The sequence below is a fragment of the Anas platyrhynchos genome, chromosome 7, assembly GCF_047663525.1.
Source record: "Anas platyrhynchos isolate ZD024472 breed Pekin duck chromosome 7, IASCAAS_PekinDuck_T2T, whole genome shotgun sequence".
Lineage (NCBI taxonomy): Eukaryota > Metazoa > Chordata > Aves > Anseriformes > Anatidae > Anas > Anas platyrhynchos.
Window position 1 is genome coordinate 32701763 of NC_092593.1, and position 20067 is coordinate 32721829.

Sequence of the window (20067 nt, forward strand, 5' to 3'; positions counted from 1 at the left end):
AAAAAGACTGTCTTTTTATTGAATACAAGGTGACGGAGGGCTTTCTGTCTTTTGTGAGAGAAATTGCTGTTGGTTATGCTACTGCCCCACTGCAAAGGCGTGCTGTGTGTATGTTGTTGCTGTTTTATAGGTGTATGTGTATTTGCCATCTCTGGTATTTAGGAGATTTTTATATCTTTAATCTACTCAGTCTAGTATATAAGCTACTTGCATACAACACTACCTCATGGAAGAGTAAAGTCCAATTAAGACGTCTATACTTCCACGTGCTACTGTTTTGCTAAACGGACACCCAAATTCTGCAGAGAGAGAGAGGGTTTTGCTTTTGCTGTTTGCTCATTTTCTCAGTCTTTCATTTTCAAAGTTTATATAACCACACAATTCTGTTTGAAACCACCTTTCCCTCACCCCTCTTTCATTTTGTTTATTTAAGCTAAATTTTGGTTTTGAGACAGGGACAATTTTGTGTGTGTGTGTGTGTTTAATATAAAAAGCTCTTTGCCTATTCAGGTGCTTTTACACTAAAGAATTTTAAAAGACACAATTAATAGTGATACTTCAAATTCTTCCCCACCATCCATAAACTTAATTTCAGGGTGTTCCTGGTTCAGCTGTAGTGCTTTATATTTTAGTTTAACAGCTTTTCTGTGGACTTGGATAATTAACTTTTCAAATCTTGCAAGTCTTTGGCATTTACCGTGTCCTGTGTCAGGGAATTCTGCAGCTTGATCTATACTTGGTAGTAAGAAAAATCTCTGTTTTGAACCCTATTGGATTCCTGTCTTTTTGAATGTTCCTGAGGGACTTGGAAGAAGCAGTGGACAATTGTTTTGTGTCTATCTTCTTCTTGTTCGTGTTTTCATAGGGCTTTATTATGTCCTTGCTCATCTGTGTTTCGGGCTGCTAGTCTGTTTATTCCTTAGTTCTGATCAGCCCTGCAGCGCCCTTTTTCTCACTTTATCCTTTCTCAAAGGAACAAACCATAATGGGGTGTAGTACTCAGACTGTGAGTGCACAGCAGGTTTTTGTAGTGGTAAGATGTTAACTTCTGTTTTTTTTTCCTTTTGTCCTGTTTCTAGAACATGTGAACATTGGGTATGCTTTACTGAGCATGGCGTATCAGATTGGTGTTTCACAGCACTATTGATGTTAACACGAAATTCTTGTGTTCAGCTGTAGTAGTCAGCTCAGAGAAAAACATTTAATCTAGCATTATTCTGTATGGAAAATATCTTTTTTTTTTTTTTTTCTTCTTCCCATCTGCATCAGTTTGCATTTACCACTCTATACTAAGCAGGTCTTCTTGCCTATATGACTGCTTCAGAGAGCAAGTTTTCTGTTTTGTGAGGCATGACTTCTGATTACTGAAGTCGTCACTATTTTTCTGTGATATACATCCATGTGTCCCTCAGCCTTCTCTCTAGAATCATTTTCTAAAATTGCAAAAACAATGAAAACTCATTTTCTGATGGATTGTCAGCAGACAGCTTGAGTTAGAATGGTCACTTTAATAACAGTGGTGTTGACCCATCATTGCTCCTTTATTGTAAGGGTTCAGTGCTGAATAGTTCTGCTAACTTTACTCCAGGTCTGATTTGAGAAGACTGTTCATCAGGGCAAAAGAAAGATTGCTGCTCTGGAGGAACATTGATGCGGTTGGACGATGTGTTTCCTTTTCAGAGACTGAAATTTAGTAACATCTTCAAGGCTGTTGAAGTCAGAGGCTTTTTACCCTCTGCAAACACAGTCAGAATCCAAGTGGAATTTTGCAGCATGTCTGTGTACTGTGTGTACTGGCTTATGCTACGCGCAGGAAGAGTTGGGTCTTGGTTTATGAGGGATTTTGCTGCCATGTTTCTGAGGGGAATATCGTGGTTTTTTGAATGGTGGATGAACTGTCCCTTGGATTTTAGAGGACTATGTAATTTAATGGCAGTATCCTCTCTCTCTGCAGCTGCCGATGGGATGGTGTGTAATGAGTTATGCTCAAGTGACGGCTGCTGGGGACCAGGGCCAGACCAGTGTCTCTCCTGCAAGCGTTTCATCAGGGGAAGGACCTGCATAGAGTCTTGTAACCTGTATGATGGGTAAGATATTTCCTTTTATTCCCCTTGCACTTTTCTCTGAAGCTGCTTGATTACATTGTTCAGGATTCTAATGTGTAAGTTGACTTGTTTGTACAATAAGCAGTATCTGTTCCACTGCCAATGTTGTTGCTTGTGTGTGAAATACACTATGGGATAAGTTCTAAGTATTTCATAATGTGAACTTGTGTAGAAGGATTTATCTAGTATTGTGCTTCCTCAAGTTTTCATACAACATTAGTTTGTTTCACCTGTCACACTCCTGATAATGTGAACAATTTGATTTAGATGAAGACTTAAAACATTTAGCCCTAGTTGAATATTGACACCCCTATTCAGAAAAACATAAGGTACGTTCTTTCAGATGAGTTAGATTTGGGCATGTAGTCAGGAAATTCTGAGTAAGGACCCCAAAGTAGGACAACTTTTCTTTTCTTTTCTTTTCTTTTCTTTTCTTTTCTTTTCTTTTCTTTTCTTTTCTTTTCTTTTCTTTTCTTTTCTTTTCTTTTCTTTTCTCTTTTCTTTTCTTTTCTTTTCTTTTCTTTTCTTTTCTTTTCTTTTCTTTTCTTTTCTTTTCTTTTCTTTTCTTTTCTTTTCTTTTCTTTTCTTTTCTTTTCTTTTCTTTTCTTTTCTTTTCTTTTCTTTTCTTTTCTTTTCTTTTCTTTATGAAACATTCTGTATGCTACACACAAATAGCAATAATACAACCAAAATGAATTCTTTTTTTTTCCTTCCATTTGTGCACGTGCACCATCTTTTCCAAAGGGTGGATAGTCTACACACTGCACAGACAAAGTCGGCAGAGTCTGCCTTAAGACAGGGAAGTAGAGCTAAGCTGTTTATGTGACTTGCAGCAGAATAATTTCATAATTAGTTTGTGGGGGGAAGCAGGTAGAATTTGACTTACCTGAATAACAGTATACCAAGGTCCCTAGAGTTTCTTTTATAATAAAGATAAATAAAAAAGAGAAAAATGATTGTAATTACATCTTTTCCTTCAAGGTGCTAATTGAAAATAATATCACTGCATGGTTTCTTTCTTTTCCTGCCTTGATTGCCAACTCATGGAACTGTTATGGGGAGAGTATTAAATGAACTCCCGTAAATACATGAAAATAATCTAAATTCTTCTATCTAGACAAGGCATGCAAAAAGCATTGACAGATTACCATTCTATATGCTTAAACAGTTTCAGATCGCAAGTGTGTTATATGCACCAGAACATATTTGAGCACAAATTCTGGGGCAGTTGGAGGCTGGTCCTGCCATGGTGCCTGTCTCGCTAAGATTGCAAGGAGGCTCTGTGTTTGGATGGCTTAACCAGCCCTTTAGTTGGGATGTTCTGAACTGTATTGACTAGGGAATGGTATTTGCACTTCACACAGGCTCAGCTCCTCAGTAAATATGAGATGTGTGACCTGGGCTTGGGGAGAAGTATTCTTGTTTGATTGAGAGCTCTGCATGTTCATCTTGAAGGATAACAACAGTATTTCAGGGTAGGGTCAAATGTATTTAACTTCTTTAAGTCCTCAGCAGGAAAGCCCTGTCTCCAAAGCTAGAGAAGGATGAGTTTAATCGGAATGGTCAAGTGAGGTTTTCCTTAGCTGTATTGGTGCAGTAGATCCTGATGGTTGTAGAGGGGCAGAGGGAGGGCATCAGTAAACTAAGCACAAAGGCCTTCACCCATGGGCATGAGTGGGCAGCACATCTTTAATTAACGCAAATGTTATAAATGGATAGTGCAACAAGATGGGATCCATCTGTAAAGCTTAGGTGTCCTGTCTGAGTTTATCACGTAGGTTTTCTCTGCGATTAGTGGGGAGGGAGGCTACCTCTCAGGTGTTACTTCGTTTCAGTCTAGAATAAGGTGAGGTGAATAGTGTTGAGAAGGTGCTGGAGCTTTTTGTAAAAGGCAGCTGGCAGCTGAATTGAGACACCTGATGTTTGATGGAAGAAATCCCTATCCAACTATTAGCAGAACATTTTCTTTTCCCCCTTCTAAGTGGTTAATAATAATAATAATTTTAAAAGGACAAAAAAAGATCCCTTAGCTGATAGTTGTGTCTGAATGCATGAAATAAATGAGCAAAACTATTTTTTTTTGACACTTTTAGATTCAGACTTCAGTCTAGAATTGTTGTTTATGAAAACCAAGTTATGAGCTTTTTGGAGAAAGGCTTTGAAGTATGAGTGTTTGCAGAGACTTAACTAAAAGAACATAAAGAGCACTGTAATCGATGCACTTCCTAATGTTTTCCTATCTGATAGCAATGTCTTACATGTAACGAATATCTTCCTGAACCTTAGATAAAAACAGAAATGAGTTACTTCATATACTACATTCCCTAGTGTGAATGAGGATCTTATTTCTTAAGGGAAAAGGAGAAAAACACTGAGGTTTGATACTGGTAAACAAGATGTCTACTGTTTCACCTGCCTGTGAGTGATGTTGCTGTGAGTGATGTTGTGCACGATTTTCAGCTGTTGTAAAGCAGCAAAATGCAATTAGAAGTGATTTCAGCTGGTGTAGTCCACTGGCCTTAGTGAAGCTGTTTTCTACCAGGTGAAGAGGCAGCCATTTTAGCTCAGTTTCTGTCTCACTTCTGCTTTTTCCTAACCTGCCTGCAAAATATTTCTCTAGGGAATTTCGTGAATTTGCAAATGGATCTGTCTGTGTGGAGTGTGATCCCCAGTGTGAAAAGATGGAAGACAACATGATCACGTGCTACGGGCCGGTAAGAGCAACCTTTGGTGTATTGTGGCCTAGCTGGTTGTTAGAGTGTGCTAAAGCCACAGGCATTTTTTTGCTTGGAGGATTTAGAGTGGCTGTTGAAAACCAATGTTAACAAAAGTAAAATAAATAAATATAAATGTACACACTCTGCTTGTGGGTCAGAATTCTGCACATGTTAAACAGATGCTAGGAGTAAACTCCCTTGACTCCTTAAGATGGTTTAAAAATGTGTGCCCTTTTCTTTCATGAGTTGTTTTAATGCCTTAGCGGTGTAGATGCACAAGGTCTTTAAATGACAGAAGGTATTCAGCTGCAATTTGAGCGTCCTCTTTTATCACTGTTTTTATTCGTTATATTCAATTCTGTGCTGTTTACTGTAATTTCAGTTGCCTTTTTTCACGAAAAGTGTGGAAATCTGTCACAATCTCTCAGAAAGCTTGAGCGATGTGTTTTTTTTCCTACACAGGCCAGCCTTTGACGTTGTTTTGATACAGCTTTCTTTTGCATGCATCCTAAAATGAATGTTAACTGCAGTTGTCACCTTTATATGTCCAGTGAGTCCTGTTTCAAGGACTACTGCTCATTTTTAGACAGAAATTGTTCCTTTCTTTTGGTCTTCTGTATATTGCCAAGATTAAAAGAAACATGCAGGATAGTGAGGAGTTGTATTTTAGGCTCTTCATCACTGAGAAAACTTAACCTGTAGCTTATTTCTTTGTTTCCGTGGCTTAACCTACAGATTAGAAACAAAACAATGGCATTACACTACTAATTATTCTCATCATCATTTTTGTTGCACTACTGTGCTTTCTGATACTACAAAGCAAGAAGCTAATGTTGCAAGTTTTCAGCCAAGGAGGGGAATTTGGGTTTGTAGTAGGACTTCTGGATGTAAAATCATAAACCAGTGCCCAAACTGAACACCAGATTTGTTTCATTCCACTGGCTTAAAATGTTCAATTTACATTGTTCCAGGGACCTTGGTTTATAGCTTTTAACAGTCCAGTCTATGTATGTATTAAGAAGGAGGCTTTGTAGTCCTTCAGCATTGTTGTGACCAGATGCTGCAGGGAGAATGCAGTTTGGAGAATAATTCTGGCTTGCAGAGGTAGCGTATCCTACTGTAAGACCACTGCACTTGCTTTGCAAGCACAGTTCAGTACTGATTAGTGTTGCAGGAAACTTTTCTCATGTAGATTTAAAGTGGGCATGAAGTTTGTTGTGTTAAGCACACCGGTAATGTGGAGAAACCTGTTCAGAAGCTAGAATTTAAGTCTTAAGCTCTACAGAATAAGTTTCTGTCCAGAGCCGCCAGGATTTCCGCGTGCTGCTCCTGAACTGTGACTGGGGCCATGCAGGTAACTCACTGTTCATTGGGAAAGAAATGCTACTGGAGTTACTGCTGAGTGTGTTGTCATGCTAGAATCTGTAATTCTAGTGCAGCAGGAGAAGACAGAGTAACTTGAGCATGTGCTGCATTTCTTCCATATTCTCCAGGGACCTGACCACTGCACAAAGTGTTTCCATTTTAAGGATGGTCCGAACTGTGTGGAGAAATGTCCTGATGGCTTACAGGGGGCAAACAGTTTCATTTTCAAATACGCCGATGAGGATCGTGAGTGCCATCCGTGTCATCCAAACTGCACCCAAGGGTAAGTACAAACTCTGTGAAGTGAGCCATCCTAGTCACTGTTCATAGACCACTGATTTAGCTACAGTTTGGCTTGTTAAAGTACTTGTTCCACTCCTGAATATGGAGTGTTTACAGCAGTGTATGTAGCTTGATTTCCAGGATTTCTCATGACATTCAGGTTCCAGTCATAAAATTCCAGCAGCTTATCAGAAAATAAGTTTACGCCTCTCTGGAAAACCACACAGAACTTTTTTTTTTTTTTTTCTTTTTAAAGCAATGCACAATTAGCTTTCCTACCAGCTGGCTCTGCTTTGTAACAAATGCTTCCATTTGCACCTAAGTGTAGGCATGTACAATTACTTTACTTTTAGTATTTGTTTGTAGATGGAATTTTCATTTCAGTTCCTTGGTATTGCTGAAATAACCCTGCAGCACTTCCATGAGACTGAAATGATAGTGTCATCTTTTTTCATAGGGGGACTGATGAGATGGGTTTATTGGAAACCTGAATCTGATGATCAATTTCTCAAGTCCTGTCTAAGTATCTCCACCATCACTTTTTTACACTTGGAAGTATATAGACCACATATCTGAGCGAGAACTAAGAACGTGTAACAAAATAACACTAGTCGAATACGTAACCGTTGTTTTGCATGGGCTGCATCAGTAAGAAGTGTCTTTTTGATGAGATGGTTAGTGGTGTCCAGCATACAAAGAAAGCAAGAGGCAGCCAGAGGGAAAAGAGAAAACTTCAACCAGTGAAATAATCTTCCACAAGAGGCTCTTACTGTTTAGCAGCTAAAATTAAACCAGTAAATTATTCAATGTAATCTTGATGTCAACAGCTGTTGCCATTCAAAATGAGACCTTTTGCTGGTTTTGCAAATCTAATTACAATAGAGCCATTAGGGAAATGAAAGTGAGATCGCAAAGACACAGCCAGGATCTGTTGCACATTTGTCTTCCCCTCAGACCCTTTAAATCAGTTACGCAATAAAAGGAAAATGCTGCCGCTGTAGATGAAGAGTGTAAGAAGAAACTATTTGAAAAGATGAGCTCACTTCAGGAGCTCTGGTCCTGGCTTTAAGAGGTGGTGGAAATGCCAGTTCTGAGGGAGTCTGACAGGCCCAGCTATGAATGACAGATTTACTGTCTGCCCTGCATAAGAAGCACCTTGCAACTTTGCTGGCCTCTCAGAAGAGTAGGATGTGACTCTTCTTCCCGTTCCATCCTCTTTTCTGGGGAGATCTAAATGTAATTAATGGTCCAGGAGTAGCTGTGTTTCCTGGAGACCAGGAAGGGAGCAGAAAGTTTTCCATTCATTATCGCTTCTTTATATGCATCAATATTGTGGTTGGTTTTGTCTCACTGGATAGAATGGGATCAAGAAGCAAGGTTTATACACATTCTGGTGGAAGTCTGACATTCTCGTTCATAGGGTTCCTTTATGCTAAGCTCTGATATCATATAATCCTTGAACTTTGTTTTCCCTTCTTTGTGCAGAAGTCTGGTCCAGCTGATAGGTGAAAGAATGTCTCATTTAGCTTAGTATGCCAATCCCCAGAGAAATGACAGAGGTACGCTGGTAATAGGGCGAAAGATTTCTCCTGGGTTACATACGCAAAAATGTAGTTATCTCCCAGATGAAGAGCTCTACCTTTACTGTGAGTCACATACCATTCCTCACAGAAATCCTCATCCTCTTTACTAAAAGGTTGATGGGTCTGTTCTTAGCTGTTTTGTTACCCCTCATGAAAACAACACACGTATGCCCCAGTCTGGATAAACACAGGTATTCTCTTCCAGTATTTCTAAAGACTTTCTGGCATGTGATTATGTTAATCTGTTAATGATTGTCCCAGATGCTTGGGGTTTATGGGTTTTCCATCTTCTTGCCAAGGTTGTCAGGGACTGAATGTGCCCACAGAGAAAAAGGAAGTCAGTCTCTCCTGCAATGCTGCATTCTCGAGTTTCATATCCTCTTTTAGAAATTAATATTTAAGTTCCCCTCAATCAGGATTCATCAGTGAAATAGGTTGCGGAGGGAACATACCTTGATATTTGACTCACAACTGAATGGTACAGAGAAACCATAAATTTACTTCATCTACCGTGTGCGTTCTCCTCTGTCAGACCAATTGCTGGAATAAAACCAGTGCCCTAGCAGTACAGGCTAGGTACTTGTCAAAAAGTCTTGAGCTGCTGCAGAGCACTGCTGCCAGTGCAGTGCTGTCGAAGTCCTGCAGTGCTGCTCTGTGAATCAGGGTCTTTGCTAAAATGCGTAGTTAGTCCCCATAAGATTTTTCTGTCGTCTCCAGCTGTTGCTGTCACAGGAAAAGATACCTGTCCACCTTTGTGTTTTCTGTGAACGTTTTGGCAGTTTTTTAGCAGTACCTGCAGATGATCGTTCACTAGAGCATGGAATTAGGTAATACCATTCTCCTCCTTTATTCAAGTATAATGGCTGCTCCCATTAATAGGTGTGTCATTATGCAGTCCTGTTAATGATCTTACATTGACTAAGAAAACTATCGAGGAGTGACTTCCTTGGATGCAACAACTTTGCTTTTTTGGCTTTGCATTCCCATGATAAACATCAGCTACTCTGAAGCCAGTTTGGAGCAGATCTGAGGCCCATAGGACAGCTATCCCATTTAATTCAAGAGAGTCAGAAAGCATTTGGCACTTTTCCTTGCTGAGCTAGCCAAAATGGAACACTTTCACAGAAATAAAATACTAATTATATAATAGCATCTGACAGTCTGCTTCCTCCCTGGGCAAGACACAAACAGGAGATTTCACTGGACACCTCCTCTCATCAGACATTTTCTTCCTCTGTTTTATGGAAGGAAAGGTATTACTCTTCACCAAGAGTTTATTATCCCTCGTAAGCCAAAACTAGAGAAGTCATGGGAGCTTCAGTCAACATGTGCACAGTCCGGAAGGGATTTGAAGGCACAAGGACCATCTTGCCCCAAAGGCGTCGTAAATTCCAATTGGCACCATAGTGCAAATTCAATGGCAACAAATTCTAGCTAAGACGCTGTTACTATTTTGTTGATGAAAATTCTCTCCCTCTCCTCAGCCCCAGTTCAACTTCCTTCCTATCACTGTCAGCATATACTTACTCCCTGTTACCTAAATCAGCCCATGGTTTTGATTCATCCAGCTTTATCCATAGCAATAGTTGGATGAGCAGGTCATTGCCATAACTAAGGTTTTCTTCTGTCCAGAGTTAATCCATTTATATTATCTCATAATCAATTTTGTTTGTTTTTAATAACACGGATTTTTGAGAATTCACCTGACTAAAAATGGCTTTGCTACTCCAAATCTGAGAAAAGCTAAGTCCCTACCTCAACGTTAAGGAAAACTGATGAGAATATTTACAAAAGTTGGAGATAAAAAGGGTTATTTTAGGAAAAAATGATTGTTATTCTCATTTTCAAAATGGCTTTAACTATTTTTCTTTCAGAAAATGGTTTTGTAAAGGTAAGGTGAGCTCCAAGTGTAACTTTCTTCTAAGCTGTATTGGACTGTTGTAAGTTACTGAGTATCTCGTTAATAAATTGTAACATGTCAATTAACCAGTTCATTTTACAGAGAGAACTTGGAAAATAAACATTCCATCCAGACTCCAAGCAGAAGGAGGAAGCCTGGGGGTCAGTGGAGCACCAGTGTGATGCATGATTGTGTCACACTTGTACTTCCATGTGTCAAAAAGCCTGAAACCAAGGAAATTATTTCCAGAGGAAAAGTAACTGATGACTTCATGGTGAAAATTAACTTGTTAATAGAACTAAACGTCTGCTGCCATTACTCACATTGTATTTACTGCATTTAAATCAGGACAGCCAGAATAGAGTATGTAGCTATTCACCATGACTAGGAGTAACAGAAATTGCACCTGGACGGAGTTTTCTGTTTGAGGTTGGGAAATCCACTGAAGATGATTACAGGTTTAAATAAAAATCAATAGTATTTCAGCTTTGGTTGGCAAGGTCCAAACACCTCTCCTCTTCTAGATTCAAGTCCTATTCTCCAAAAGTCTGCGAGAACAAATGTGCAGATGTGAAATGACTTCAAGACAATAGGCTCTTTGAATCTGCTAGTTATCTGAACTAGTAATGGGCTCTCCGACCTCTAATTTGAAGAGGACCTTCTTTTTATTTATAGCAAGAGTCTGAACTCAGCTTCTCATGACATGCTAGGAAATGGAAGATCTTGAACAACTTTTTCTGCCTTCTTCATTTCTGAACTGGTTTTCTGAAAATTGCTGAGAATGCCATAAAGAAAGAATGCTGGGCATGTCTGAGAGTGAAGTCAGACTTGTAAAGCCAAGAACAGCTGAAATTTCAAAAAAAAAAATACCTGTCAAAAGTTCTATGTTTTTGAACTGTCTTTTAATCTACCCTTTCCACTTCATGTGTTATCTGGCCATGTGGGTATTTAACAAATCCATTTTGCCCACGCATTTGCTGAAGGAAAACATTATTGAGGAAATACAAAGTGTGTTTGCATGTCTCAGCTTTTATGTAAAAATAAAAATTCAACTAAACAAACAAGAGGTAAGGTTCACTATTGTTCTGCTCTCCCTGATGGGCAGATTAGGAGGGGGAAGATGGTGAAACTGAATCTGCTGAATTTGTGTTGTAAGGGCAGAGTGATAGCTTAATTTAAATGCAGCAAAAGCTGATGAGTGGCAACTGATGGTGAAGTGGAATGGAGATCTCTCGGGAGCATATTTGAACTCTTAGAGATTCTGACATCTCCCTTTATCAAAGCCTAACTGGAAGCGGGAGACATTAAAAAAGAATTGGGGATTATGCCTTAAATTCAAAACGCCTCAACTGAAGGGAGTACCCGTCTTCCACAGGAACAGGTTATCTGACACATCAGTAGCCTCACAGATGAAGGTCCTGAGATCTTGTTAAAGAGTTGAAATTAGTGGTTTGTCTTCCTTAAAATTGTGAGGGCTAGATGCTTGCTATGGATAAGGGGGGACTGGCTGGGCATTCGGCACTAAAGGGTGTCAGTTTGTCTCAGACCCTGAAGGTTTAATTTCATCTGTCTTTGATAATCTTAACTACTCTGTGAAAGGTATAATTGGCTTTCTCTGTGAATGCAGAGCGGGCCTAGCACACCATTTCAATTACCGTTCTTCATGAGAGCATGGAAAGTCCACAAATACCTGAATACCTGTGTTTTGCACACAGGCTCTTTTCCCCATGGCTATGCTTCATTGCTGCTGCATGAAGTGATTCCCTGTAATTCCATTGCCTTTGGTGAGCACCTGCTGAATTTGCAGGTGGAGGACTTCTGGCAGCATCTACAGACAGCAGAATGAAGTGCCTAAATCAGCACACGGCATTTTGCTCTGATGTTCTTTGTTGATTTTTTTTTTTATGTGAATCTTCAGCTTCCTTGATGAGTACAGTCAGTTTCCAAAATATATGCCCTAGCTGGAAACTTAGAACAGAATGAACAGTTGCATCAATTACAGAAAGAAGGAAAAAAAAAATAAAAATTTTGCTTTTTGCTCCCAGAGGTCTCTTGTTGCGAATCAACTGCTTCTGTGCAGTAATCACTGGTTTGATGATTCAAAAAACATCCAGAAAAAGCAACTCTATTGTCAGGCCGCCCATGTATGCAGGTGAAACCTACATTAAGTATTGTTTGAGTCAAGATTTGTCCAACCTTGGAATGCTGTTTATGTTGCTATTATTGTTCCCATCACAAGCTTGTTTTTGTCACAAGCTATAATTTAGTGGTGACTTGGGTCTGTCTTGAGAATTATAATTAAGAATGTGGCACAAAGGGGATTCCTGCTTCCTTGTATTTGCAAATAACAATATTTTTTTCTCTTTCTCTCCTTGTTCTCAATTTGGATTTGCTGCAGGTGCATAGGTCCACGTATTGAAGACTGCATCGGCCTGATGGATAGGTACTTGCTGAGTGATCGTTCCCTGTGTGTCTTCCATCTTCCACGTGTGGACAAGGGCGCATGCGTGTGCATGTCCTTGTGAATGGCAAATGACGTCTTTTGTTCTGTAATTGCCTGCAGGTGTAGAGGTCCCGCTAGTCATGACTGCATTTACTATCCATGGACACGACAGTCCACTTTACCACAACATGCTAGGTAACATCCACCACTTCTCCATTTTTGTACACCAGGTCCTTCCCTAGTTACCATAGGAACGTTATACTGTCCAGTTTGTTCAGAAATGAGGAGTATGGGATGAATATAATGTGTTCTTAAGTAATTTATGCCTCTGAACATCCAAATTTGCTTCTCTATTTGAAAGCCAATTGAATATCTTACATGTTTATCTTAGCATGTATTTTTTTTTTTTTTTTTTTTTTTTTTCCCCTAAGGTTAAAGCAGAAACAATTCAATTCTGGAGTTTTAAGCAGAAATACATGTTTCTTGATGAAATTTTACTAGAAGTTAAACACAGTGAAAACCTCTGGTTAAAGTTAATTTATTTTTTTTTTCTGTTTGGCATTTTTTTTTAAAGACAGAACTTAACAGAGCTTTTTCTTCCATACTTTCCTGTGGGGGAAAAAATAAATGTTTAAGTAAAACTTAATTTCTCCCTCAATTTATGTAAGTCTTGATTTTTTTTCAATTTTCTGTTTTCATATATATATATATATATATATTTATATATATAAAAAAAACAAAAACCTGTCCTTGCAGCAATTTTGTTTTCCAGTAATGATTATCAAATTAATGCAAGAGGAATCCCAAAGCATTGCATTTATATTCCACATTCATTTTTTTGAAAGCCACTCATTGCCATTGAGTTTGTTAATTTTTAAAATCAAACTGGGTAGTATGACTTCCAGGCTTTGGGGTTACTGTCATGAGTTAGGATTAGATAAGAAATATGTCCTTTCAATCAGCTTCATCTCACTGAGCATTTTATTTTGTTTTTATTTTCTTTAAGAAAAGATTTTAAAGTTACTTTTCCTTTCTAGTTTCATACCTAATGTGAAGATACCTGTTTTCTAGTTGTTGAGGGAGAACATGTTTAGGCTTGAAAAACAATCTAAATGCTATCAGGTGGTACACCTGTGTAATTAAATGGGTATCAGTTCTGACGAAATTCTTAGACCAATGATTAGGCAATGGAAGAAGACTGAAGTTTTTGTTTTTTTTTCTTATTATAATATTTTTTTAATCGTTCTGTTTTGGGGTGTCTGGTTTGAGATGCTTCTGTGGGGGACTCATTTTCGGATGTACTCATTGAGTATGAGTTACTGAAAACCCGCTATCAGTTTTAAACGTCTTCACCTTGTCAACTTTACTCAAAGCACAAATATAGAAAATGTATTAATTGTGTAAGTTTAAGGGGTGTACCATACTATAGGGAATGAGGACCATGCTGACAATTTTTGCTTTAGTAATCAATTTAAAAACAGCACGTATTTCATCAGTTGGATTTCAGTCAGCTTTTGAAAGAATATTAAGGGCTTAATACTAGGAAGACAACATTTTTGTAACTTAGTGTTATGGTCTGCTTGCTCTAGCTTCCTTTGTTAGCCCCAAACTAGTGAGAGCTTATCCGCTGTTTAATTCCTCTGATACAACTCCAGAACTTTGTTCTGAAAATGGTCAGGTAGCAGTGAAGTCTCTGGGTGCCACAAGTATTTGCTGAAGTTAAGGGGAAGACTCCCATTAATCACAGTGAATGTTACCTTGGCCCTTGGGACCTTGGACACGATACCACAAAACTAAAGATAGTGTTGGCTATAGGGTTTTAGGCTGAAGCCATGTGTTAACAGACAGGGTTTGTTTTGCATTTTATGTTGTGCAAATTCTGGTTTTTGTCTTGAATCTGCTGTCCAGGTAGGAAAGCAAATGTTTTACTCTGCTCAAGCAAAGCGTTTCCTGCTTGATTCAGTATGAGAAGGGAGGGACCCTCAAATGTGCATTTAGATCTCATGGATTTCATTTGTTTTGACTTTGCTGAATTTATTTTAGGAAAACTAGTGCACTGTAAATGTGACTAAATATTAGTATGTGTGCATTATTCCCTTTCAGAACAATGAAGGAGGTTTTCGGGCTTTCACACTTCTGTATTTATTAGATCTGTAAAATTTCACAATTTTGGTGAAAATGGTTCATTGTGTTTGGGCTGAAAACAGGCAAAACTGCACTGGCAAAAGTGATACCTTTTATTATGAGTGAAGGGATGTAAATCAAAAAAAGGATATATAGAATATAAAAGGATATACTTAAACAGAATGTTTTTTGGATCCCTTTAAATGTTGTGGGACCTCCCTAGACTAACAGACTTTAAAATTAATCATTAGTTTCATCCGTGTCCCACTGATTAGAATTTCTTCCACTTTTCTTTTACAGTTTTGCACTTTGCAAATTGGTTTTGCCATGATCCATGGACATGAGGGCTTTTGTAAGAGCATGGTAGAATAGCAGAGGAATTTTTACTGTCATATTTAATGAAGTTTAATCAGATGTGCATCACATGGCCTGTTTCCAAATGACAGGTGAAACTTGATTTTTTCTGCTTATGTTTTGTCTGTTATATGCTGTAGAAAAAATCCTTACTTTTGCTATTCCATGTCTTCCTGCATAGCTTTTTCTTTTTTAACCCTTAACAACAGTAGAGTGCAGTTCACAGGATGAAGAAACCCTTTTATTTCCCTATTTCCACGTTAGTGCGATTTATAAGGGCTGTTAGACCTTGTTTCCTCTACACAACGTGATAGATTTCTCAGATGACTGTTAGGTGACTTGTCAGATCTCATGCTCTTATTTTTTCCTGTGAGAACTCGCATTTACTTTTGGTATAAGTTTTTCATCACAAAGGCTTTTACCATATTCTTAACTGCCTGGAAAAATGCAAACTGTGAATAAGTAAAAGTCTTCATAAGAGAACCAGTACATGGTCGGAAGTGCGGGACAACCAAGCACATCGTTTGCTTGTAGTTAGTTGCAAATTCCAGCTGTTGTTACACTCTTGGTAGAGAAAACCTTTGCTCACATTTGTGGCGCAAAAGGAGCAGGTGGAGGCTGGGATCTCCCAGGGTGCCCAGAGGAGTTAGCACTCCTCTTTTCCCACCCGTCACTATTCTGACATGCCATTCAATACCTTCTGCCAGTTGCGCTCAATGGTTTCTCTGAGTGGAATAGCATAGTTGTTAGAGGCTCTGGATACAGCATGAGCCACAGTGAGTGCAGCGCAGAGAACAAAAAGAGGAGTCTGCCTCAAAGAGCTGGATAACCATTGTCTAAAAGGAAGACTGAAAAACTGTTAGTGCTCTACCATCCATTAAGAAAATGACTGTAGTTGCTCACATAAGGTTGGTTCTTCTGTGCACCCCATATCCAGAAAATTGTCTAACTTGGTTGTTTAAGCTGGGCTGTGGACAGTGTTTCTGACTTAAAGTATGAATTCCAAATATGTTTATCCTTCAGTAATTCATAGAACTTAAAGCTAGGAAGAGACTATTAAAGCAGGAGTAAACTTTTTTTTTTTTTTTTTCTGTTGTGTGTGAGGTTGTAAATCTGAAGGCATAATGGGAAGCATGTGGTGGTTATGATGGGAACGAACTAGCACCTTAATGACCCTGGTCTATGTAAGCTGATGTCTCTATTGATTCATGTCCCAAGATAACTTCACGTTTTGTTTTTAACTAACAGAAACTTAATTAGCCAGGACCACCTTTGTCAAATGGTTACATAACATGAAGTGTAGATGTTAACTCAAATTGCAATCCTAATGCTAGCTTTGTATCAACAAAGGACGTTCTCTAAACAAATCATCACTTCCTAAGCAAAAAAAACACGTGTGTGTGTACAAGAGCTAATTAACAATAAACCCTATGTAATGCAGGCAAATCCTTTCATAGCTGTTTTGTACCCACGCACAGTATGACTTCAATAGAATTTTGCAGCCGTTCTCACTAGATGGTGGGGAAGGGAAACACCTCTAATAAACTGGTAATGCTCATTGCTTTTATGGAGCTCTGTTCCATTGCTTGGAGGAAAGCATCCCATATGCTCTGTATTTTGATAGAATAATTATAGTAACTTCTGGAGGGGAAGAGGAGGAGAATTTCTGTATAAAATAAGAGGGAATATAGGATCTGTGAGTACGAACTAAGCTGCTTTACTTAACTTGAGTGGTAAAAGATGCTGCTCTTTAGACACTTGTAATACAGAGGTCTCTGCTGTATCAGAACAGAGCAGATAAGAAAGAATTTCTATTTTTTAAAAACTATATTTTTTTAAGAAGCAAGACTAGAAACATTACTGGGTTTTGTCTTGTCTCTCTGGGTTGAATAGAGCTCACAGTTGATCCATATGAGACAGTTGGATAGAGAAATCCCTCTGTTGTATGAGAACTGCTGCTACTAAACTGTTTTTCAAACATACCTTTGCTGTGGGCACCTTCATTGTCATCTCCCCATGTGAAGGAACCAGAGGCAGCTGTCATCATGCACGTGCCTTTTAAAATCCGTTCAGTGGCTCCTGTAGTTTGAGGATCCTGTTTAGACTGCACAAGATGGAATAAGGCAAGAAATTCAGTGTTTGTTGTAGTTCTACAAGCAATAGAATATGAGTGGAATGCTCTTGCTGCCTGTTGAGATTTTTGCTGCCAAAGTTCAGGTTTCTCAGCAGCAGAGCTGCTGTTTAGTGGGTTTGAGTAATAATTTGTTAATGCATAGTGGTGCATGCCAAACAGAAACACTACAGTGAGGGTATAGAAGTTGTCTTAGTGTGTCACTTTGTGGGTATAGGTAGAGCAGTCCTTACTGTATCATGCGGTGCATCCCAGCATTTGTCTTCTTCAGCTGATGAGCTCTGAAAGAACATTAAGTGCACCATTCAGTCTTAAAAGCAAGCAGATTTCTTGCAGAAATGTACAGTGACACGCATTTGGTCTGTTTCAGATGTGGTGGTATAGTGGTTTGTGGTTTTTTTTGTTTGTTTTTTGTGCTCTTTGATTATACTACCATGAGTTGCAAAATATATTATAAAATACATTTAAAATAAGGAAAGTCTTTGTTCTAAAAACTGGGCAAATTACTGTACTGAAACTTGGAGCAGAAGAAATAAGAAATACTAGACCAAATAGGTCACTGCTGAAAGGCAAGCGTTTAGGGAACTCCAGATTGCAGATGGTTTGTTAGAATGGAAAACAATGCACAGTCCTATTGCAGAGATTTTTTTTTATTTTTTTTTGCCTGTCGTACTCATCAAGCTACGTAAGCTTTGTGTGGTGTCTGTACTGGCTTGGCTCTGCAAATAATATATGATGGAGAAATAAAATGATATGGTGAAAAAGTGACCTTATTATAGAGCAACAGTATATATGTCACCACTCTCCAGTGGATTTCTTTTATGGCTTGAAATGAGGATTTAATTTAGATTTAATGTTGTTATAAATTAATTATCTATTATTAAAAATACATTTGTAGAGCTTTAGAAATATGTAAGATGTAGAGTTGTTTAAACCTCAGTGAATGGTTTCTTAATAAATCATTAATATTTAATATATAATAAATTAGAACTAAAGCTTGCGGTCTTACTTCCAATCTACCTGCATAATGCAGGATTTGTCGCTCTTTCATATTTAGACAATTTACATGACAAACGTATTTCAGTTCAGAGTCCAGACAAGACTTAATTCTTCTCATTCTGGCTTACTCACCGTGCCCCATCAGGTAATAAAGGAGCTGCAATTCTTACAATAAATGGCTGAGTCTTGGTAGGGGTTCTTTAGGACAGTACGCTGGTGGCGCTGTACCTGTGTTGGAAGCATGCGTACAGTGAAAGTCTGCTTAATAGCGTCACTTCAGATCAGTTAGTAACTCCTACCACATAATCCACTGTAGGAGGGGGTCTGTATTTGAGCTGGGGAAGATTTATTCCTTTCTAGGAATTAATTACACCACATGCGCACTTTTCCATTGCCTATTTAAAACCAGTTAAGTACTTCTTGGAATGATCAAACCTAGAGCACTTAATGCAGGTGACAATTTGTATGTAAAGAAGTTTGCAAAATATGTCACATGTCACTTTTTTTTCTTACACAAGTGTATGTTCTGTTTCTCAGTTAATTTGCAAGAGCTTTTCCAGTGCAGTATCAGAACTAGTGGATACCTTGTCAGTGATGATAGCTCATAGTCCATCTTGTTCATTTGTGCAGAAATGGAAATGACAACACATTATTGAGGGCATTGTCCGAATGTCTCTTGAACAGCCTGTTGTAGCATTTGACAAACCTCAGACTAAAGGATTTTTTCCTTGTATCTGGTCTGAAGTAGCCCTGATGCAGCTTTGTGCTGTTCTTGCACATGCTGTCATCAGACACCAGGGAGCAGAAACTGGTGCTTCCCTCCTCAGGACCTGGCAGAGCAGTAAGCTTGCATCATGGCCATCTTTTCTCCAGGTTAGATAAACCAAGTGGTACTAGTATATAAACCAAATGGCACTAGTCTAGAAGAGGGAAAAGGACAGGGACTCTGTGAGAAAATAAAATGGCTGAAATCTGAAGACAGACGCGTTCAAAGTAGCGACATGCCAATGTATTTTTATTAAGGATTATTAATCCCTGGAGTGATTTTTCCCTGGTAGCATTCAATTTTCTAGCATTAGGCTTCTAAAATCAAAACTAAAGCTTTTCCTTGCGGGTGTGTGCTGTTGGAAAGAACTGATCTGTGCCAAGCCTGTAGGCTGTGCAGGTATCAGGGTGGAGGATTTGTTTCCTCTGTTTCCGCTGGTTCCTTCTGTCCTTGTTTACAGCGTGTGCCAGGACAGTTGCAGGTATGCAATGATCGCTTCCTGCTCTGCTTGTCTCCTGGCTCGTGTTCTAAGCCTACCACCCAGGGTTCCTCTTTGAATTTTGATTGCTGGAATTGGCAGCTCTAGCTACTGAATGCTTCGGTTTGATTCCTGTCAGCTTTGAGGCACAGAATGAGAGCTCCGAATGACTGTACACAGGGTTTCTGTTGTACTGGCCATCTTCTTGATGATTAACAGTTAGGTCAGTTAAAGGACTTCTGACTTTTCAAACTAACCTTTGCTAGGGGAGGGGAGAAATTGATTGAGATGGTCATTGACTGAGCTCTCTTGCGTTGTGACTTTTCACTTCAACCGTGAGTTTATTTTGAATAAAGGTAGTAGTGTTTTTACATGCTAGTGTTTTGGCATTTTTATATAGTGTGGTACAACTGAAGGCAAGTTGCTTTCCATGACTAATTTTTGGCATTAATAATATAGATGAAGGAGATCTTCACATTTTTATCTCTTATCAGGTTTTCTAAGCCTTAGATGCTAGCAAGCTACTAAGCATCTAATCCTTCTTTGCAGTACAGACTTCCCCCTCCCCTCCCCCCTTTTTTTTCTTTCTCTTCTTGACATCTTTCCCCACTTTTTCCTGGAATAGATGCTTTGTAGCATCTTCGGTAACGTGAAGTTTAGGAAGAACAGCATTTAGATAATGGATTATTTTTAGTCTATATGTAACTTATGAAAATGAAGCTTCCTTTCAGGAAGACTATACTTCTGTCAAAACAAACAAACAACAACAAAAAAACAGCTTGATGCTGTTTTCCAGTATGACAAATGTTAATGAAATCTT

At 38.7% G+C, this 20067-nt stretch overlaps 1 protein-coding gene across 7 annotated transcripts in view; it reads left to right on the forward strand.

Annotated features, from left to right (window-relative positions):
- ERBB4 (erb-b2 receptor tyrosine kinase 4) overlaps positions 1-20067 on the forward strand; it is a 564466-nt gene that overhangs the window by 418885 nt on the left and 125514 nt on the right. For 5 of the 7 annotated variants that reach the window (XM_072040464.1, XM_072040460.1, XM_072040459.1 and 2 more), the window contains exons 13-16: positions 1955-2087; positions 4726-4819; positions 6316-6470; positions 12516-12590. In XM_072040464.1, coding sequence (XP_071896565.1) covers positions 1955-2087; positions 4726-4819; positions 6316-6470; positions 12516-12590 — 457 coding nt within the window. Of the gene's footprint in view, positions 1-1954; positions 2088-4725; positions 4820-6315; positions 6471-12350; positions 12396-12515; positions 12591-20067 lie in introns of all 7 variants that reach the window. The other 2 variants (XM_072040461.1, XM_072040463.1) reach the window with 1 other exon arrangement.